At 40.7% G+C, this 23959-nt stretch overlaps 1 protein-coding gene across 1 annotated transcript in view; it reads right to left on the bottom strand.

Moving 5' to 3' along the window:
* man1a2 (mannosidase, alpha, class 1A, member 2) overlaps positions 1 to 23959 on the bottom strand; it is a 139778-nt gene that overhangs the window by 14007 nt on the left and 101812 nt on the right. The window contains exons 7-11 of the mRNA XM_039817834.1: positions 22615 to 22738; positions 21784 to 21877; positions 4190 to 4305; positions 1954 to 2173; positions 197 to 369 (exon numbers count right to left, since the gene is read on the bottom strand). Coding sequence (XP_039673768.1) covers positions 197 to 369; positions 1954 to 2173; positions 4190 to 4305; positions 21784 to 21877; positions 22615 to 22738 — 727 coding nt within the window. The remainder of the gene's footprint in view (positions 1 to 196; positions 370 to 1953; positions 2174 to 4189; positions 4306 to 21783; positions 21878 to 22614; positions 22739 to 23959) is intronic.

The raw sequence follows: 23959 nt of genomic DNA on the forward strand, positions 1-23959 counted from the left end.
TTGTCATGGCTGTCCTCCATTTAACAATGCCAGCAACTCTGAAAGCTGGAGCTCATTTTCGTGTGGGAGAACAGGGTCTTACAACTGCACTTGTTTTGTGCTGCAAAGCAAATCCAACAGATCCTTCCTGGGGATTGACGTTGCACAAAGCAACTCATTTATTTACAGATGTTACAATGCCATGTATGATATTTACCTGTGCTGCCTCCCAGCCCCACTGTCGATATTTGGGATCGTGGGTGAACCTCCACATGTACCAGTAGGTCTCGATGACCTCCGGCCGCAGGATGTAGTACTTTTCGTTCTGCCGTACGGCCACCGCCTCCAGGCCGCTGTCGAACTTAAAGGCCTCCGGGCCGAGCTTCAGCACTTGAGGGAAGGAGAAAAGGGTTGAGGCGGAGAAGGATAATAAAGGAGAGATAAAGAGGGGGAGGAGGAAAGGTAAGGAAAAAAAAGAGATGGAGGGGAGAAGAGTAACAGAGGAGGTGGTGACAGGGAAAGAGGGAAAAGGGAGGCAACAAGAAAAGCAAGAGGGATATATAGGGAGAGGGGGGGGAAAGAAAAAAAGACAAATATGAAGAAATGGGAGAGGAGAGATGGAAGAAAACAATGGAAAAGTGGGAGTAAATGACAGTGAATGGAGGGACAAAAGGAAGAAAGTGAGGAAGGTTAAAAAGGGAAAGGATGAATAAGAGAGGAAAACAGAGAGGAAATACACATCTTTTGCTCCTTGATTGTCTTTTTGGTTCAGTTGCTGGTGATAACACAAGTGTGTGTGTGATTTCCCTGTATCACTGCCAATTAAGTATGATGGGCATTACAACTGGAAAATTACTGAGACGTTTAAGGAGGTGGGGACATGGCTGTCTCTGAAAGGATTAAAACACACACGCCCTCTCACTGTCTACCGTGAATGACTCCTCATTAACAACTAACAGGCCAACTTCAGACAGCTTGATCGTTGCTATCAAACTCCCTGCCACCTAAACAGAAAGTTCTCCATTTCTCTCTCCAACCCACCCTCTCTTTCCATCTTCATTTGTTGCCACGGCAAAACTCTTTCTCAGAGCAACCTCACGATTTCCAGACAGACAGACAGACAGACAGACAGACAGACAGACAGACAGACAGACAGACAGACAGACAGACAGACAGACAGACAGACAGACAGACAGACAGACAGACAGACAGACAAGCAGCAGCAGCACAGACAGCAGCAGACGACAACAACGCCAAGACAGACAAAAGAAGACAGACAGACAGACAGACAGACAGACAGACAGACAGACAGACAGACAGAAAACAAGCAGACAGCAGACAGAGAGACACACACCACACACACACACACACACACACACACACACACACACACACACACACACACACACACACACACACACACACACACACACACACACACACACACACACACACACACACACACACACACACACACACACACACACAGATATCTATCTGCTGGTAACTATCAGGAAAACATCCAAGGCAGGTGATTTGAAAGGTCTCCTTCGAATAGATGATATATTTACATTTCCCTCTAAGAAAAAAATGCCCGATCAACCTACCAGTCTAAAGACAAACTCTAATTCCTAGATGCAGTGAATTTATTGTAGGTAGTTTAAAAATCACTGGACCTGCAAAACAGATAACTTTCAGATACAACTTGTCATGTCTAACTAAATAAATCAAATAAAAATGACAGTCTGGTTTGAAGCACTAGTTCATCTTGAGGTTCTAGGCGTGCAATTTACAGAGCATGCAGAGATAGCAATAATGAGGATAATAATAATAATGGCTTAAAAGTAAGAAACCCCACAGAAATAAAATGTAAAATAATCTCATCTTCAGGTTGTTACTTTTAATAGCTATTGTGCTTTCATGGCAGTGTTATTCATTCCAAAAGTACATGTGTGTGTTTGTGTCCCTCCTCACCCGTCCTGTCGTAGGACTCGTGGCAGGTGTGTGCGATCTCAGCTCCCAGCTGCAGGTAGTGTCCGGCCTTGTCGTCGGGCGAGCCGTCAGCGCCCAACGCAAACATGCCGCCGGCGAAGCAGGCCAGGTGGCCCATCTTCCTCTCCAGGTGGCCGTTCTTCCACTCACCAATGAATGTCAGGCCGCCGTTGGATTTGCGTATCAGGTGGCGCTCGATGGCCTGGAGGGAGGAAGTGTGTGCGTGCGTGTGCGTGTGTGTGTGTGTGTGTGGTAAATGAGAATGTATTTGTGGACGTTTGTGAGAAGATACGGCCCAAGAAAAAAGGGGATGACGCAGTATGTTTTTAGTGAGAGTTTACAAATGGAATTTTGAGTTTGTGTGAGAGCATTTGTATGCACGTAGTGGTTGAATGAGTACATTAGGAAGTGTGAAATGTTTGTGTTTGGGTGAGAATGAAGAGATAAGGTCAGAAAAGGGGGGAGAATGACACATTATTTATTATAGTAGGCATGTGGATGGAGGTTATGAATGGAATATTAAGGGTGTGTGTGTGTTTGTGTGTGTGTGTGAATGTGTTAATGGGGTTAAGTTGTGTGAATGGGGCATTGATATTGAGTGCATGTGTATGAGCGTGAGGAGGAAGAAGAAAACAGAACAAAAGTGGTGAGTGCAGAATTTAAAATCCAGCCACATCCCTCACCCTTCGCTGTGTAGCATCTGTTCTGCTCACTTCATCAGCTACAGACCACTAACATCTGCTTCCTGCTAAATCCACTCTCACTTTATTTAAAAAAACAAAAGCACAACTCTCTCCTGTGAAGATGGGCACTGGAAACTGGAAGCAGGGAGTGTTTAATGTTTTTGTGTAAAAAAAAAAAATAAAATAAAAAGGACAACAGGTAAAAATGTAAGTTTACTTTTGTTGGCAAAAGGTGCTGCAGGTTGAACTGGGACTACAGATCTGAAACACAAGGCGTTGAGCCTGTGAAGTTCCAATATTCTAGCTGGGCCTGGTTTGATGTCTTTTCATCCTTTAATAAAAGTGTAAAACAACAAAAACTATACATTCAGTGAAATGAAATGTCCTACATAACATTTTGAATATAAGAAAATATTAAAAAAATAATTAAAATACATTTTAATTCTTCCTGTGGGTGTCTGGTGATTTGACAGGAAACCGATTGAAATATCAAATTAAGAGTTTGTCTTTACCTTAATGGTTCACCTTTCTCTGCAGCAGTGTTTTAAAGTAGTGTTTTTATACTGTGCAAGAATAAATGGCTGCAAATGTTGTCTTCCAATGGACGAAAAAAGTTTATTGACTGAGCAAAAGAAAGAATTTAGTTTATATATATATATATATATATATATATATATATATATATATATTTATATATATATATATATTTATATGTATTTATACGGCCGAATATTGTGCTTTTTGACGGAGTTCGGTTTCTGTCGAACTTTAGAATTTTTTTCCACCGAACTGAACTCTACCAAAGAGAAGTAACAAGAGGCGAAACTCAATAGAACATTCCATTGCAACAAACGCACCGAGCTGCAGCTCCGCCATCTTGGACTGAACGCAACACAGCGTTCTATTGAGTTTCGCCTCTTGTTACTTCTATACTCTTTGACTCTACACTCGCACTGTGCGCGCTACGCTAGTTGACATAATGACGCCGCCGTTGATTACGGGAAGGTGTTTACGTAGGTGGACCGTTCAATGCAGTAGGCTGTCAGAAAGTGAAAATTCAGGCAAAAGAAGGCGATTCAAGTCGAGCTACTTGTTCAATTTGCAATGCCGATTTGTCTCATGGTGGCAAGGACCCTAAACTACACACAACATCGCTGTTAAAAAATTTGCGTATGAAACATCCAAAAGAATACGAGTTGTGCATGAAGGAATCTACAGACAGCAGCCAAAATGCAGCAGATTCAGGTAAATAAAATGAAAAATACACTGCTGTGGACGTTGTTTACTTCATTAATGTGTTTACTGTGTCAATGGGCTGAGGATGGGAGAAAGATTCAGTTCGGGGTTCGGCAGAATCTTAACCAGTGGGTTCGGTGTTCGATCAAACCCCAAAAATCTGGGTTCGGTGCATCCCTAAAATATACATAAATAAATTTTTTCTCAGATTATGCACACTGTGAGTGTCCATTTGGTTCAGCAGCTAGCATATGTGGAAAGAACTGTATGCTATGTAATGTAACTGTATTGCACTGTACCTCGATGGCGTCATCATAGGTCTTGCGGGCTTCTGTATCGGTCTTGTCTGACATAAGCCATGCCTTCAGCAGGTACTCGTAAAAACTGTCCCCAAGTCCTCCAACTGAGGTGTGGTCTGGAGAAAGGGAGCGAAAAGAAAAAGGGTTAAAAAAGTGCACAGTGGAGGGACATGAGCGAGGATTTAGATTTTGCCTGAAAGTCATTAGCAGAGAGCAGCATATATATATATATATATGAAAAGCACTGATCGAAACCCTGGCTGTTTTTTTCTTCTCTGCACCCACAATATATTGGCAGCATGTTCCCACTCATTTCCCGTTTTTGTTTACCGTTTCCCTGATGTGCTCACATTTCAATGTCCCCAAACGTCCTCTTGAAAGTTTACACAGCTTTCATGGCTGTCCTAATTTGCAGGACACCACATAGAGAGGATGGGACGCAGCCAGCAGTCATTCTGAACAGACTATGAAAATATTTTTTTTTTTCCTCCAGAGCGAGTTTTGAGCCCACTTGATCTAATTTTTAATGGCAATTTTGGTATATTAAATAATTTGCAAAAGGAAAAATTATTTTTTGTTGGTTGTGCAGTTATTCAAAGTTACTTTAAAATGAACAAATTAAGTAAATGGGTGGTAAAATTCCCAAATTTCAGTGAGGAAATTTCAGTCTTTCCTTTGGAGCTCCTCTTGCCAGAAGCAGAAGAAGTACTCAGATTGTTTACTGAAGTAAAAGCAGAAATACCAAAGTGTAGAAATACTCTGTTACAAGTAAGAGTCAAGCATTCAAAAATGTTACCTACTGTTACGTAAAAGTACAAAAGTATCAGCACCGAAATATACTTAAGGTACCTAAAGTAAAGAAGTACTCATTATGTCCAATTGTATATTATACAATTGAATTCCAATAATTAATCAAGAGATGAACATACGTATCACTTTAATGATGCTGTCGATAAAGGTGGAGCCAACTTTAATTACCTTATATACGGCTGGGTAGTTTAATCTATGATCTTTTATATTTTATTTGTTGATATTTTGTATTAGCAGTCTGAATCTGTAAATAATTCAATTCATTAAATAAATGTAGTGTAGTAAAGAGTACAATATTTCCCTCTGAAGTGTAGTGGAGTAAAAGTACAGTTTTTGTACCTTTAAATTGTACTTAAGTACAGTACTGCAGTAAAGGCTTAAGTAAAGTCCTTAGTTACTTTTCACCACTGCCTCTTGCGGCATTTTGATCTTAAAAGTCTAGTTGGGGAAACGATCGAGAAAAAAAAAAAGCTATTTCGCTCCAACTTCACTGGCAGAGCTGGAATATTCCTCATCCTCTACGTGTAACTATATTTTCATCTCTATGTAATCATATTTGATATCTGATGCAGATGCTTTGTGTCTCATCTAAAGAGATTCTTTTCTGTATGTGATTAACATGCCTGTAGGAAAATGGAGGGATACGCAAATACGGAGAACGAGAAAGATGAAGCAGCAGTGAATTATTCATCTTTTGTCACAGAGTGTGCAGGGCAGAGAGCTGATGTGTGTGTGTGTGTGTGTGTGTGTGTGTGTGTGTGTGTGTGTGTGTGTGTGTGTGTGTGTGGGTGGGTGGGTGGGTGGGTGGGTATGTGAGAATGTACATGTGGGTACCTGAGTTTGTATATTTACACGGAAAACACATTTACTCACATTTGAAGTAAGTAAGTTCATTAATATAGGAGGTGAAATCATCTTGAGCCTGTTACTGTATGTAAATAAGTCAATTTCCGTGAGCAAATCAAAGAGACCCTATAAATTATGATGGCAATATCAAGTCTGTTATTAAAAGTTTTTCAGGACTCACAGCACTGGCATTTTGCTGCAATAGCTATTGTACTCTGCACATGTTTTATGCAGAGTGCTCATGCAGCATCAGCAGCACTAAAGCGCTCACAATGACACAGACTTTCTCTAGGGTGTTATTTGGCAGGAAACACAGATGCCCGTGTGCGAGATGAAATGTAGCACAAAAGAAATTGTAATTTCAATAATTCCCCTGATCTAAATGCAACACTCTTTTACACTATTGGATCCTGGGTGAAAAAATAACCAGCAGACCTCAGATGAATGCTGGTGTATTTTGTATTCATCTTGAGTATTTTGGCTGTGCCAGCATCTGGCGGGTCACCAGCCCTCTTGTGGTGGCTCAGTTCCACGCCAAATCATCATTCTTGGTTGGTGACGTACCGAAAGTGGGATTTTTGAGTCTGCTAGCTGTAACAAGAAAATCCTTTTGTATCCTGGTTACAACAGCATTGCACCTCTGTCACCTTGGCTGTTTGTGGAGTTTAATAATTAGTTGAGAAGATACTGAATGTTCTTGAAGAAAACGTCAGTCTACAGTTTTTTGGTCCCGAATCATAGCATTTGTCAATCTTAATGTTCTTTAGGGTTAACACAGAAAAGGGAAAGCTTCTACGAAGATGGTGGAATAGTGATTCTGACCGACTGTTGAGCCTCACATTAAGGATTCAGTCCTGGTAGTGGAAGAGTGGATCAGCACTTTGTAAGCAGACACAAGTGGCTGAAATGATTTTACTTCAGAGCATCTCGGCTCACCTTTAGGTCAATGGTGAGGACCTCAGAAATCGCAGAGAGATCTGAACCATTGGTACGTAGTTGGGCTGGGTATCGGTCCGCGATACTAGGGATGTGCAAAAAAATCGATTCACATTTGTATCGCGATTCAAGCTCTACAGATTCAAAATCGATTCATATATATACAGTACAGGCCAAAAGTTTGGACACATCTTCTCATTCAATGCGTTTCCTTTTTATTTTCACGACTATTTACATTGTAGATTCTCACTGAAGGCATCAAAACTATGAATGAACACATATGCAATTATGTACTTAACAAAAAAGTGTGAAATAACTGAGAACATGTCTTATATTTTAGAATCTTCAAAGTAGCCACCCTTTGCTTTTTTATTAATAAGGGAAAAAATTCCACTAATTAACCCTGACAAAGCACACCTGTGAAGTGAAAACCATTTCAGGTGACTACCTCATGAAGCTCATTGAGAGAACACCAAGGGTTTGCAGAGTTATGAAAAAAAGCAAAGGGTGGCTACTTTGAAGAATCTAAAATATAAGACATGTTTTCAGTTAATTCACACTTTTTTGTTAAGTACATAATTCCATATGTGTTCATTCATAGTTTTGATGCCTTCAGTGAGAATCTACAATGTAAATAGTCATGAAAATAAAGAAACACATTGAATGAGAAGGTGTGTCCGAACTTTTGGCCTGTACTGTATGTATGCATGTATGTATGTATGCATGTGTGTGTGTGTGTGTGTGTGTGTATATATATATATATATATATATATACATACACACACACACATATATATATATAGTATATTTTTTTTTCTGTTTTGTAATGGCGTGTATACTATTGTCCTGAAATGAGTTTAGCTCGCCATTCCCATAGATGGCGCTGCGTTGAATTCACGCTGATGCCTTGGCACTCTTGTCATAATCAAAAGAAAAACGACTGCAGCAGAAGTAGTTTAGTCTGAGCAAACAATGGTAAACCTCACAGAAAAAATTATTCAACCTGCTCCATCGCCATTGAAGGTGAGAGTTTGGGCACATTTCGGCTTTTATAACCTCAAGGGTGTAGACGGAACTCGATAGGAATCATGCTATATGCAGGCTTTGCAAAGCAAAAGTTAAGTATTTTGGAAACACCACAAACTTGAGAACTCACATGGTACGCCATCAGACAGAGATTAACATTAAAGATGTAGATGAACAACAACCTAAAGTACCTAACATGCCAGTCAACCAACGCACTCTTTCAATGCTCTTAACTCCCACTGAACTCTGAACGAAAAGCTCTTTTAATTTAACCGTTTTATTTTATACTTGAATTAAATGTATTTGAAAGCTGGCCAAAGCTTGGCACTAAAGTTTTCATTTTTGTATGAAGACATATAAAGTAATATCAAACTACATTTAATTTGTGTTTCTTTTCTTTTAAATTATATGTCTACTGCAATCACATGGGAAAAGTAACTACATTTATATACTGTGAATCGTTTTTTGAATAGAGAATCATTTTTGAATTGAAAATCGATATTGAATCGAATCTTGAGCCTAAAAATCAATATCAAATCGTGACATTTTCTGAATTGTGCACCCCTACTCGATACTTTTAGGGTATAGACCGAAATAACCCAGTACCTAGTAGTATCGAAACTTCTCCTACCAAATGATACACGGATAAAAAAAAAAGAATATTGTATATCCATGAATAGATGGAGGGATGGATGCACTGTGCTGAATGCCGTTATTATCATTTCTAGTATGTGTGTGACAGTAAATCCCCTATAATACAGTAGAAATTACTTCACTGTAACATAGCCACAATTTAACCAGTTTTAACCATAACAACCTTGAAATGTGAAACTTCCATCCAACCTGATGATCATACCAGGGAGCGATAAGGTCAGGTCACGTAAAAACTGAACTGTTTTTTTTTTTTGTCACCAGTTGCTTTTATTGTATTTTTCACAAGATGGTGAAGGAGGGTTGTATTAGGGCTACTCGATTATGGAAAAAAACATAATCACGATTATTTCGGGTCAATATTGAAATCACGATAATTCAACACGATTACTCGTTGACTTCTGGAAAGATGTTGCAATGATTGAGCTTAGTGGAAAAAGTTAAATAAATCAACAGGAAAAAAAAAAAAAAAACACACACATACAACTGTGAAAATTGCCTTAATACTTTTCCTATTTAAACTTTACTTTTTCATTCAGAACACAAGAGAAAATAAGAGTTTACTTGCAAAACGTAATGAGCTAAATAATTGTTTTTCTCGATTATTCTGTTTTTGTGATCATTGGGAGCCAAAATCATAATCACGATTACATTTCGATTAATTGCACAGCCCTAGGTTGTATGTGGCTTTCCAAGGCTCATCGTCTTTTGTTTTGTTTTTTCTTCTTTTTTTTTGATTTGCAAAATCTCACAAATTACTGTCCTTTGTCCAGTGGTTGACTTTGTTTTAATTGTTATGATCTTATTACAATGATAATATTAATCATTATGAATACTTTAGTATAGTTTTTCAGACCTTTAAAGGAATACGCCGACTTATTGGGAGTTTAGCTTATTCACCGTAACCCCCAGAGTAAGACAAGTCGATACATACCCTTCTCGTGTCCGTGCGTGTTGTAACGCTTTCTGACGGCTCCACCGGTAGCTTAGCCTAGCACAGATCCTGCAGGTAACTGGTTCCAACTAGCCTACTGCTCCCAATAAGTGACAAAATAACGCCAACATGTTCCTATTTACATGTTGTGATTTGTAGAGTCACAGCGTGTACAAAAAACAAGGTCACATGAGACACAGACATCTTCTAACCGTAAACAAACCGGGAACTATATTCTCAGACAGGCTTGCTGCAAAGCAAATCATTCCGCCCAAGTACAATATTCTTCCGCCTGATAATATAGTTCCCGGTTTGTTTACGGTTAGAAGATGGCTGTGTCTGTATTGTTTTTTGTACACGCTGTGATTCTACAAATCGCAACATGTAAATAGGCACATGTTGGCGTTATTTTGTCACTTATTCGGAGCAGTAGGATTGCTGGAACCATTCACCTGCCTGTTCTGTGCTGGCGTGATGCAGCTGGAGCTGTCAGACAGCCTTACAACACACACGGAGATGAGAAGGGTCTAACTCTGGGGGTTACGGTGAATAAGCTAAATTCCCAATAAGTCGGCATGTTCCTTTAACAATGCCAATACAAGCAGCAATAGTCCTGTGTATTACATGCACTCAAAGTTTGGGCACTTGAGAGATAATTGATGGTTGATACATGGGACATTTTCTGACGACATGCTGCTCGCTGCCACACTGTCTGAAAGCTTTTGTGAGAGGTACTTTTACATTTAAGCCTTTAAATAACTAGACTCTCATCTAAAGGAGAGGCTCTGAATAATTTCTTGCTGTGCTCATCTTGCATTGTCTCGCTATTCTCTTATAAGTCTCTCATAAGTCTGTCTTATGTTTACCGATCTCTTTTTACTGACCGAGTCCTTGATTTTTACAATAACATACTGTATGTGAAAACACATCTAAGGCGATGGCACATAAAATAAATAAAAAAAAAACACTTGGTGGAGTCTGATGTATCACGCGGAGCACTACACAAATAACAAGAGTGAAATCACAGGATCCGAAGAGAATCAAGATAATGCACCACCCACAGCTCCACTGGCCCCTTCACACAAGACAGTTTTGGAATGTAAAGAGGAAAATAAGAAGGCATCGCAGATTGTGCATAGATTAAAATACAAATAGGAGCAGCAAGTGCTCATTCATCTTTTTTTGTATTTTTCCCTCGTCCTTCTGCCTTTTCTCTGTTTCACAATCACCTCCAACGCTCTTTCAACTTAGCAACCACCCACGCACACTCCCTCAACTCCTCTCCATCAATTTTCTGCTAAGCAAAGGATCCAGGTCATGCAGGGAGCGCCTGTCAATCAAAGGCAGGGTCTGCTGAGAAGGCGGTTTCAAAACGCACATTGAAACCGCAGACGCATGTACACAAGCGGACATCTTCATAAAGCTCCAAAAAAAACAAACAAAACCCCCCCTCCCCCAAAAAAACTAGAGTAATACTAAGAACTTGTGTGCATGTAAAGGCAGTTACACACCAACCAGAAGGCCAACTGTCGGCAGAAAAGCCAGTCGGACTGATCAGTCTCCCCGAGTTGGACCAAAAAGTGCCTCAGAACACACCGAAGAGACGAGATGTAATATGTCTCCATAACAGCAGGCGGCGCTAATCTGTATTGTTGCCCAACCAGCAACTGATTGGACGAACGCGTCACATGGGTTTGTTTTCTCCGGAAATTCAAAGACAGACTGTCATGGTGGAATCTGTCTTCATTTCAGCTCAAGATTTTCGTCAGATTTTGCGAGACTCTAGTCACCTCATTCTGCTCGCCATTTCCAGGTGAGTCCCAACTGCCCTGCCTCCGACTGAACATGTCAGGTCGGGCAAAATGAAGGCCGACGGCCCCTCGGACGGACGACGGCGCGGAACACACCGAACAGACTCGAGTCACCGACCTCGCCAGACTGTCCAACGGCCAATTATCGGGTTAGTGTGTTAGCGCCTTAAGAGCGCGACAGTGCAAGTCGTTTCTATGCAGCACCCAGCCCAATGAAGAACACAACAGCGAAAGGTCAGCCTTGTTTTAATTCATGTTGATGCATAACGCCTTCACGTCTTTGTTACCACCAAAAAAAATATCATTATTTACAAATCCTGTTAAGATGTCACAATCTACTCGGATGGTGCATAAGAGATAGTGTGTGTTCATTGCTTATAATTGTTTTTAATCAACAGCCACTAGGCCAAAAACTAAATGTAATTTACCAATGTGAACAACAAATCAAATGTATTGGAGAGTAAAGACAACGGTTTTATATCACCTGGGAAAAGGCAAAAATGCATAAAGGCTTATATATTCATACTTAAACAATGTTTGAAAGGTTGTGTTTGTTTTCTGTCTTTGTTTGTTTTTCTTGTTTTTTTGGACAGGTGGACAATAATGGCCAGAAAAAAAGCCCTGAACGCACTGCTGAAGTTTTAGTTGATGGTAGAGTCTGGATCGGGCCGAATTTTTCTGTCCGAGCCCGGCCCGTGTCCGACAGGCATTAAGATATTTGTGTCCGAGCCTGACACATACTAATGACACATGTAGGCTACGTTTTTGTGTGGAAAGCTTTTATTAAGCAACTGTAGGAAGGCATTCTGAAATGTCAACAGCGCACACGGGGCCACAAGCGCACGTTAATAAGCTGTTAAAATGTTCAATGTGTTAACCTTTCCTGATCGCTTCTTTTCCGACTGTGGTCAGAAAACCAGGGGGGACTTGTTACCTCCAGGGCCGACGTTCTAACATGAATATCGTCATGGTTAATATCCTGTTTCTGGTGAGCAAATGAATGAACTTGGCTTTCAGTCTGGGGTTTATATCGGACACCGCACACACTGTGTAGCTACAATAAAACTTAAACTTATTGCACCAACTCTGCTCCGGTCACATCTACACGTCTGCTTCCTCTTTCTCTATAGCTCTTCTGCCCACTTTCCACACACACACCCCACACACACACTGAGCTCTCTTAAAGGAGCCGCAGCACCATTTTACAACAAACGTCTTATCACGCTGATGTGACTGAGCCCGACCCGAACCCGACCATAATTTCTAAATATCTGTCCGAACCTGGCACGGCCCGGCGGGTACCGTTGGGACCCGTCGGGCTCGGTTCGGGTATCCATGCCTTAGTTGATGGGGGTTAAAAGATGGGGGTTCTCGATAGAGATGAACGGTATGCTAAGAGTTATATATGATGCACGTGTAAGTTTACTTCTATTTAATATATTTTACTGAGGATGATCAGATTTAAAGATCTCGAGGTTAAGTATGTTTGTTTGATGTGCGGGGTAAATGTGTGTTGTTGTTGCAGGTTTTGTTTTGTCGTTAAGATTGTGGGTCTTTGTCTTCTTGATGTTGGAAGTGTATATTGAGAAATCTGAATTACTAACTATAATTTTCACGTGGCTGTACAGTAACAAAGTTTAACCTCTTTAAAACACTGACAATTCAGATTCTGTGTCAGCAATACTTATTTTTGCTACATTGAAATCCAGTGATGAAGAAAGGAGTGTTTGACTGTGTGTGTGTGTGTGTGTGTGTGTGTGTGTGTGTGTGTGTGTGTTTGTGAGAGGGAGAGTAAGCAAAGAAGAGTGTCGGTGAGTGGGTTAAAAAGAGGGAGTGGGTGGTGTGTGTGTGTGTGTTTGTGTAGACAGATGATTGTGTGGTAATAAGGCTGTCAGTCACAGCAGGATCTCATTAGGACAGAGCTCAGCCGTATTTCCTCATTAGTCAGGCTTAACTACTGACTACACACCTACACTCCACAGTAACACACCTACATTCCACAGTAAAACACACACACACACACACACACACACACACACACACACACACACACACACACACACACACACACACACACACACACACACACACACACACACACACACACACACACACACACACACACATTTGCAAAAGCTCTCGACAAATGCTTCTACCCTTCAAACACTTCACATTGTCTCAAACACGGGCCCACATTCACATATTTCTCACCCAACACTTATAACTACACACAATTCAAATGGAAATGTTCAAAACACACACACAGCGCGTCCTCACATACACCCACACACATCATACTGTAACTAGGGTGAAAGATAATCATTTGCCTGCGGCAGGCAGGGTGAAAAGGTGCACTCTTATTTCTTCCGTTCTGACTTTTTAAGACAATGACAAAACCTCCAAAAAGATGGTTGTTTACCTGCCACATCAGCTGATACAGTAACACACACAACAGCCAGAGACAGATTTTGGCTGGTGGTTTGTGTTCATTTTGTGCCAGGATACCAGCGCACATAAATCTAACGAGAGCCAGCCGCGCCACTTCAAATTCTGTCCTAAAATCTCAGTCTAAATGGTCCTGTAATGAATTTAAATAGATTTGGCACATCCCTGTTTTACTCTGCAGCAGAAGTTCAAAAATATGCAAATACCAGCCACGTTCCGATAACAGCAGGTTTTACATTCTCTGAAAACAGACTTTAAATGTACTGCAATTTTCTGCCTTCCTGACTCCGTGAATGATAATCATGGTATCGTGTCAGCGCCGTGAGCAGCGACTGTAGAGGATCTTTGCTGTTGCTTTATCGATGTGTGTAAAGTTGATTAAAAACATGCTTAACAAGATAAGTGTTATCAATCAACTTTATTTGTCACATGAAGTCGTAGGAGGCACAATTCCAGTGAAATGTAATCCCATCAGCTCCTTCAACTTGTGCATGATTCATCATAAAGAAGGATGTAGCCGTCAGATCGGCACACCGAAACCAGGTTGAATGGCACCAGTAATCCATTTTCCAAGGGATATAGTGATGTTTGTATTTCTAGGATTGAAGCCTCTTACTAAATCTCAAAACCTTAACTGTGAACATGTAAACGTACACTACTTTCACATAAACATTAAAATCAAACTGTCATTACCAAAAACAAGACATTTAAATGTCACTTATTTTTCTGCCAACATAGCGCTGACAATTGGTGCAATACTGTATTTGTAAGGGCAGACACAAAAAAAAAATTTCCGTAACACAATTTAAATTCCAGTCAGTTAACCAGCTGGGAGGCCGATGTTGTTTGCCTTTGTTTAGCCGTGATTCTGAGGTTGCAGGACTATTGTTGCTGTCTGGTCATTTAATGTCACCAAAGCTGGACCTACATCTTTAACAACTTTTGTATTCATGAAACAAATTTCAAAGTGGCTTGTTTGGTGCATACATTTTCCATGTAGAGCTCAGTCTCGGCCCCCCATCGCTAGCTGATGGGTCTGACCCACCAAAAATTACAACATGACAGCAACACGAGTTTGGAGTTGCATTCTTTGAGAATGCAACCCTAATAGCTAACCGTTCCACCTGTTGCCAAAGTATTGTCACTGACATGAAGATGGAATATAATGAAGTGGTTTCACGTTGCCTCGAGCTCGAGCACAGACATTCATTTAAAATTAAACATTGTAGTTGGTGCTAAGTGGAGCGTGTGAGCACTGATCGCGGGTACGTGTCAGTTAAACTTCTCATCTCCAATCCCATCTATTTGTGAGAAGTGGCGCTGTCCTAAGTTGAAAGATACTTTACGGCTTCATTATCGAGTTGATATGAGTGTGTGTTTGTGTCGGCCGCTGTCCATTTCCTAAGGTTCTGATATGCAAACATTTTTGACTACTTTTTTTTTATTTTTATTTTTTTTTAAAGGGGCGTGCATCTGTGAGCACCCACGGAGGAAAACATAAATCGGCGCCTATGATAGATGAAGACTGACAGATTTAATATACATGTTATAATTTATTTACAAGACTGTCAATGGGAGACGGGTAACTCTCTGCCCTGTCAGACGCTGCTCTCCCTCTCCTCTGCCTGCTCTGTGTGTGTGAGTGACATCCCGGTTAGCGAGCTTGGTACACCCGCAATCTCTTGTGGAGCATTATAACTACGAAAAACCACAGGTTCCAGTTAATCTTATAATGGATATGTGAGTTGAGTTATTTAAACAAACGATCGGGGAAATAAACGCCACTTGTCCGCGAGTCTCCCGATAGACAGGCCGGGCGGCGAGCCATCGACCCCGGCAGGCACCCGCCGGCTGACGTCAGACCGTGGAGCTTCTGAACTCCGACACAGTCGGACCAAATTTGCAATTAGCCATAAATTTCCGGAAAACGGCCCATATTTGAGCTCTACATAGTTGATTTCTCGCATAAAAAAAGTCTCAGAAAGGAATTTAGTAATGAAATAGTAGACGAACAATGTATAAAGTTTCCAGTTGTTGGCCACAACAGCGATCCATGGTTGTTGTGACTGTTGCAGCGCTTTACACACCAACACACTTTGAATTTCTGATTGGGCGGCCCAGCTGTCAATGCCTGGACGGGCCAGGCCTGCCCACAGCTCCACGCCTGGGTCCCGGTGATTTGAAATTGTGCAAACGACGAGATGAGAGGGAAGGAGTGGTAGCATGCAAGCTCCCAAATTGACGCTCGTCTGAGAAATTGAGTTTTGGATGAAGTTCAGCTTCGGCAGCTTTACCTATATGCTAAAATATACAATGACTGAGGAAGCCTAGTCACGAGTCCATAGCAACCAGTTCATGTGTTAAATTTCTTATTACCCAGTGTGCTTTGTCTTTGGTCTCCAGGTTTTATTGTTTTATTTCATGTGAATACTAGTTTACTAGATGAGTAACTTAGTATTTGAAGTAATGCAGTAATGCAGGAAGTGTGCATTTAGTTTCCACGCTTATTGTGTTTCCACAACAATGTTAGTGAGTAAATCCACACCATAGCAGAGGAGTGTGATGTGTAAGATGTGAAAGCAGAGGTTAACTCATGTATGTCATGGTTGTAAAAAAACAGTGGTTATCTGTACAGCTTTGCGAAGCGCAAACCAGTACAGGAGGTATCAATAAATTGTTGGGGAGGGTCATGCCTCTTTTCCCAATAGATCATAGAAAATGTATTGCTGGCAAAGGGAGGGTCAAGTCTTTTTTGACTAAAGATCCCCAACTCTTCCGGTAGCCCCTTTAATAAAAAACGAACAGTCCCTTAATGACTATTTAAACGAGATACAGAGCACAAGAGAGGGGGACAAAAAAATGGTTGTGACTGTTTAAAAGATTTGTCTCATTAAATGACACAATAATACCTGAAAGTAATCCTCAACAGATCAAGATGACTGCTTTGTTCTGTCACACTATAGAAATTAAAGTTAGAAAGAAAGTTTTGGATGTTGCTTTGCCTCTGAGAACGCAATGTGAAGTCCAGTTAAGTTTCTGGTCCGTACAAACCCTTAAAACAAACTGACTGTCACATCAACTATTATGTTTTGCCTTTTAATAATTTATCTATTTTTTGGTTGATGCATGGCTTGTGAGGTTTCAGCATTTTCTTCTGCTGATAGTGTAGTGCCAACATTTTGCCCCTCCCCCTGCATTTAGCTCCATTTGTCCTCCGCAGAATGCAGAAAGAGGCGCCCAGCTACTGGCACCCACAAACAATCTACAGTGGACAAGGGTACAGTGGTCGCATTGTTGGTCATGATTACTTCATAGCTTAATAAATAAACTGGTGAAATGGAGAAAATGAAAAGTTTCCCAAAAATCAGGGATACCTTTGCCTTATCATTTGTTATTTAAAAAAAGGATTTATCATTATCATATTCATCAGCATTTTTGCTCTGAGCCCCTTCAGGTTTCACATTAATTACATTCCTCTCACCTAACTCCCTCCCTCTAACTGCACCATGCAGCACTGCATGCTCAGGGGGCTCTAGAGCAGCTCAGGTCGGTTTTGGAGTAGCTTTGGGCTTTACTAAACCAATGCTGCTTTGCTGTAATCAACTGAGCTGGTTAAGGTAACAAGGTGGAATGGCTGCTAATTAATGCGTCCAGGCTTAAGACCATAACACACAAAATCACACGCAAGTAGATCAATAGATATTTAAAGTGGTTCGTGCACAGAGCGCTCACAAAGACATATGCAATACACACACTGACATGCGAACACACTATATTTGTATCACACACACACACACACACACACACACACACACACACACACACACACACACACACACACACACACACACACACACACACACACACACACACACACACACACACACACACACACACACACACACACACACACACACACACACCATCACCTGCCAAGTCATGCAGCTCGCCAGCTAACTATCCATCTGTTAATGTACTCATCCATCCATCCATCAATCCCTCCATCTTTCGTCCATTTATTTTCCCCTGCTTTTGGCCCAAAGTCTGTGCACTTACAAGTACATCAGTCTGTCTGCCAAGCCACCTATCCATCCATTAATGAGCCCTTCCATTTATTCATCCATCCATGATTGTTCTCAATTTGTTTTGTCGAGAAGTAAAACAAACACAAAATAGAAGATTCATCTTGCTAGACCACAGTAGTTGTTTAAAAATAAAAATAAAAAAATGTATTTTGAAAGTGGTATCATCTTCTGTTAAGTGTTCTCTTCTCTGCTCTGTGCATAGTCTGTATGTGTATCGCGTATTTACCATTTACATGGGAGTGTTGTGAAATATATAATATGGCTCTCTCTTATGTGGAAACTCATTCCCCTGGACAAAAAAAACAACACAATCTATCTATAAATTGCAGGAACGTCTGTCTGCCTGTCTGTCTGTAAGTGCAGTGCCAAGTTTGACGTTGTTTGGATTAGAAATGCAAAAGATATTGTTAAACATATAGGTAAAAGAAGCACACATTGGCTTTTGCCGCTCTAGCCGCTGGCCACTCCCCATCTCACCCTGAGGACCAGAGACCGAGAGCAGCAGAGCTTTGGCAGCTAAAATGTGACATACACCTCAGACCCACAAAAATGTGCAAAGTAGCACTACTTTAGAAGTAAAAGTCTTTGACTTTGAATAAACAAACGACAATCCACGAATTTAAGGACCTTTCAGAATCCCACAACCAACCAGCTACAGACAACAAGCAGACAGAGCGTGATGCCACTTATGGGCAGGCTATCTATCTAATAAAGCGAGACGTATCTGTATATGTGTGTCCACCTTTAGGGACGTGTTTGGGGGGAAGGTAACCTGCACATCACACGCAGAACGCTCGACTCTGTTCCTGCTATTGTATTAAGTTACTGTGAGCTGGCAGAACATAACGTAATCTCGGAGATTATTCCTTCACAGCGCTGTGCAATGCGAGAAAATCTCAGAGTTGAACCGGGCAGACACATCAGTTTTCATCAGACTCGCCCTGGGTCGGGTTAATTAAGTCTACTGCTAACTTACAACACTAATAACATTACCGTCGCCAAAATACCCACACCAATCAAATCCATACTTCACCATTAACGGTCAAGCCACTAAACCTGTATGGAAATGAAGTGAAGTGTTAAATTTGTTAACGATCATACGACCTGCACGCGCACACGCACACGCACACGCACACAGGGCTCCAGACTAACATTTTGCCTTGGTTGCACTGGTGCGCCTAACTTTTTTATTTGGGCGCACCAACACAAAATTTAGGTGAACCCAAAATTTTACCTCGCATCGCTGTTAACGCTGAATGGCGATACACTATAGCTCTGTATTTTTTTACAAAGTGGGATAAATGTTCAGTTTTAAGTCAAAGCCACTTTTCACAAGCTCTTTTATTAAAACAGATGTGATTCAAATAAAATGCAAAGACAGGGTTTCCTTTACCAGTTTGAAAATATACAGCTGCAACACAAATGAAAGTTATCTGAAATAAACATACTAAGATATATAAAAAAAAAACTATATTATATTATATTGTATATATATATATATATATATATATATATATATATATATATATATATATATATCTGAGAAAGCTCCTTCACTTGTTTTAAACAACAATAACAGACTGTTTAAAAGAGAGAGACGACGCCCGGGTCCTACTCCGACCTGCTGCCCTTTCCTGCATGTCATTCCCCCCCCTCTCTCCCCTTTCATGTCTTCAGCTTTCCTATCAAAATAAAGGCTGAAATCTTAAAAAAACAAAAACAGACAGAAAGACATAGGGAGACAGAGGGAGAGAGGGGGAGTGCGATGGACTGAAGCGTATTCTACTCACGTAGTGACGGCTGACTCATTATGAATGGGTCCAGCACGGGTCGAATGTGCTTTGGCGTCAATGGCGTTACACACGTCTTGTGTAGGCTATGAAATGTCTGTATCGTCACTGCGCTGCATTTTTATGAACTATGATATTCTGGCCATGGGTCACATCTCTCGCCCAGGTCCAGCAGGCTCCGTCTTACACGCTATTACTCAACCAACTGAAGTTAGTTGCATTCAATAACTTCTAATGTGTTTTTCGCCGTGGCGGCCGCAATAACAGAGAGTTACCAGCGGGAACACTGGTACCAATACAGGTTTCCCTCTCATACTTAACAATATACAGCTGTGTTAATAACAATTAAAACTGTAGACAAATGTCAGCAGTTTGGACCGGCGGCGCTGTGTCTCTCCATGTTGCAGGTGAGCCGTGTGTGAGTGAATGGGGGCGGGGCTGCGTGGAGGAGAGATCCAAACACAGGCACGGCTTTACAGAAGGAATGGGTCATCTAACGCAACATTAAACCATATCCATATAAACGACATCGCTTCGTTTGTGGAGAGGCAGCAGATGCGAGGACGTTAGGTGCACCAGTGCGACCTAGGAAAAATCTTAGTCGTACCCTTACAAATTTTGGTCGCATGTGCGACCAAATTGGTCGCACTCTAGAGCCCTGCACACACAGTCCGGTTCTGGTGGTTGATTAACGCAGATATGTGCTGATTAGCTCTCATAACGGGCCGGACGGGTAGCACACTGCCATGAGTCCATGAGGCTAATGTCTGGACAATGTTTTCCTTTGATGTAGCAGTAGCCTACACTGTAAGTCAGTAGTAGGTTATACAGTGGAGTTGCATATTAAGTGGTTCGGGGTGCTTCTGTAAGTAATTTTGGGGTACAATTTGGTTTTGAAGAATTCCACAAACAGCAATACCACAGGCCAAGCAATCGTCCGTTCCCAACAGGCACATTTTCAACAGGCACTGCACTAGCACATAAATTTTAAAACCGATTTCATCTTTTCTTTTCTCTGAACTTAAGAACAAACCTGAACAGACAGTCATATCTGATCGATGGGCAAAAATGACAGCTCTCAGTTTAAAAACAATTCTTCTAAGGAGAGTGCGCAGACACAAAGATGAAAATGTATTCAATATATGGGAATACTGTGTTCGCTCTCTTCCATCTTCTTCTACTCGCTTCAATTTGTTCTCATTAAAGACGATCCATTCTCCTCCTTTCCTCTTTCCTTTACCTCGTGTTCATTTCTCCTGGTTCTCTTCATACATGATCATTTAATGCTCACAAGAACAGTTGGACTCTTTTCCCAATTGGCTGATTTTAAAGCGCCCATATTATGCTCATTTTCAGGTTCATAACTGTATTTTAAGGTTGTACCAGAATAGGTTTACATGGTTTAATTTTCAAAACACACCATATTTTTGTTGTACTGCACAGCTCTCTCTCACTGCTGCAGATCCTCTTTTCACCTGGTTTCTGTTTTAGCTACAAAGTGAGACCTCTTTTCTTCTTCTTCTGTACTATCTTTGATTGCACTCGCACATGCGCAGTAGCTCAGATGTAGAGCATGTCAGCTAGCAAACTCTAGAGACAGTAAAAGACAGGCTGTTTCTCCAACTTTGGTCAGTTACAAGGCAGGATTAGCTGGGAGACTTCTAAATGAGGGCGCACATGTAAGTAGTTCTTTTGTAGATTATGGTGAACTTGCGTGTGTTGTAGCAGTGCTTTGCTATTGAGAATGAGGTAGCATGCGTTTCGGATTGTGACATCACAGTCCGGGCCGATTTTGAACAGCTCACCAGGAGACTGAAGGCAGGACACATTCAGAAACCGTATCTCACTCAAAACAGCATGGATGGATTTCTTTCAAAGTTTGTATGTGTGGAAATCCCAGAAAAAGTGTTTTTTTTAATAATATGGGCACTTTAAATCAATAATCTAAATTAAGAAGAGTGTTCTCTAATTAAATGTTGAAAACTAAAATGCATCTTAACACCTGGAATTGCATTTTTCTCCCCCTTGTAATGTAAATGACTCGAATTCAACATCGACATGTATGATATTTTCACCAATTGTGCTATTTAAGCCACATGTTAATTTATTTACAACAACAAAAGACCAAAAATTTTAGGCATTCAACTGAGGACTTGTATTAACCCTACAATGTAAAGCGATGATTTAATGCCACAGTGACTGCTGACTAAAAGGTTTTGATGCAGTTTTATGATCCTGACAAAGTAAACGGTGTACTTACGCTGTCCCCAGCGTCCTGTACGAGGGTTCAGGTAGTTTGGGTAGAGACCGTTGGGTCTGTCCATTTTGGCTAGCAGCTTGCGGATGTGCATCACCTGAGATAAACACCAGACAGAAGAGTTTTAATGCAAACAGAATATATTCTTTTTTGAAAAATGCTAAATTACAATCATCATTTTTTCACAACAGATAAGTCTATTTTATAAATGTAATTTTGTAATGTTGCTTGCTTGATTGATTTTACCTTTTTTTATTGTGCTGTTCTCTTTCAATACACATACAGTAATATGAGTTTTCTTTATTTGTATGTAATGTTCTCTCATTCAAAGTACAAGATAATGTCACCATTTCTATCTCAGAAATGATTGCTGGAATGAAAGTTTACCTCTCAGTCATTTTTATTGCTTATTTAACTGAAATACAGATTTATTTAAAGACAGTGATATAACAAAGCAGAGAAAAACAGCACAATTAATGGAAATTTTATCTAAATTGCAATATGGACTAGAGCAATATCCAAATCGCAGGGGGGCGCTATATTTGTTAAAGACAAAATGTGTTGTTAAACCATTCTGAATTAAGCATTGTGGTGCTGCAGACTATGGAAAAAAAAGTCTTTGTTTGGTACAGATCCTCACTTTAATTTCTTTTAATATGTTTCAATGAAAATATACAAAAAATGATCATTCCATCCAAATATCGTGAATCATATCGCAATTTCAATAGTCAAAATAATTGCTAATACCGTGCAGCACTATACAGCAACCATGCAAACATAGGCATAACCGAGACACAAGCACCACACACAGACAATAATAATCCACAGTGCTACCTTCTGGTAGTAGGCGGGGTTTCCTGTCAGGTAGGTGAGGTGGACAAACTCCATGTGGAGAGTCCCAAACTCAGCCAGGATGCTGCTGCCTGCCGACGCCCAACCCCAGTTACGACCAACACCACTGGAACAGGAGAGGAAGAGTGAGAAGGAAAAACTCAGGAGCAGCACAACTCATTTCACATACGGGAAGAAAGTTCGGGAGACTTTGATCAATTCCACAGGAGCATTTAATGAACGCTCAATTGAGGAGACAATTGAGCAGGCAGTAGAGTTTAACCACAATGTGTTCTTGTGCAGTGCCGTTCCAACTCTCTGAAGTTCCTGTCTTCCTGAAGGTGTATTTAAACTCATGCTGGAGGCGTTCCGTTTAGCTGAACCTTTAAGGTAAACAAATATATTGCAGTCGCCTAAACACTGATGCTAAAGCCTAGTTCAGCCTATCGCTCTGGGAAGTAGGCTAAAGTCTGGCAGGCCCACCGACTTCCAAAAGTAGACAGTCCTTAGACAAAACGTTCCCTTATCATACAGCTGTCTAGATTCCCTGAATCTGTAGAGACAGACATAATTATACATGAACAGGTTTGGTTATCAGAGACAGGCCGAATATTCTCGTCCCGACCTGTGACCTATAAGTGACCTGATGTTGTCTAAGCTGTCTCTTAGTCTCATCATACCACAACATGGGTGTTTCCGGAAATTCCACCACAAAGAGGGAGAAGAGAGGAGAGTGAGGAGATGAAGTGATGAAGACTGAGAGACAAGAGAACAGAGTTGATTGTGGAGGGTGAGAGATTGATTGTTGTACGTTTATTTGATTAGGACAATGCACATTAATCAACATTTCTGTAAATGCGCCAGTGTGAGCCAGTCGGCTAATTTTCAACTGTAGTCCTAGTATGCATGTCTTTATGCATGTGATGTGAGGGAAAGCAAGACAGTAAGACCGGGAGAGAGAGGGGCTTGGACAAAGAAACAAAGATTATAATTCTACAATATATTATAATATTAAAGAGTAATAAAGGTTTCAACTGACGCATAGAACAAAATGATCATATTGTACCCGCAGGGGCTGACAGGGTTTTGGATATGGACGGATGACTCAACGCATACTTTATCAGGTTGGGAGATTTCTGCCTGTCAAGACTCTGGCCTCTCTCGATCTCTACTATCTCTGGACTGAAATAGGGTCTCGAAAATAATATACAACTAAATATAAAAAAATCACAAATACAAACTTCTGGCATTTAAAATAGAGAAAAAAGTGAAATGAAGAAAAAAAGATGAAAAACATGAATCTTGATAACTGCAACTTGAAGTAACCTGTGGTTTGATTGTCAAATCA

The sequence above is a fragment of the Perca fluviatilis genome, chromosome 12 (genome assembly GCF_010015445.1).
Source record: "Perca fluviatilis chromosome 12, GENO_Pfluv_1.0, whole genome shotgun sequence".
Lineage (NCBI taxonomy): Eukaryota > Metazoa > Chordata > Actinopteri > Perciformes > Percidae > Perca > Perca fluviatilis.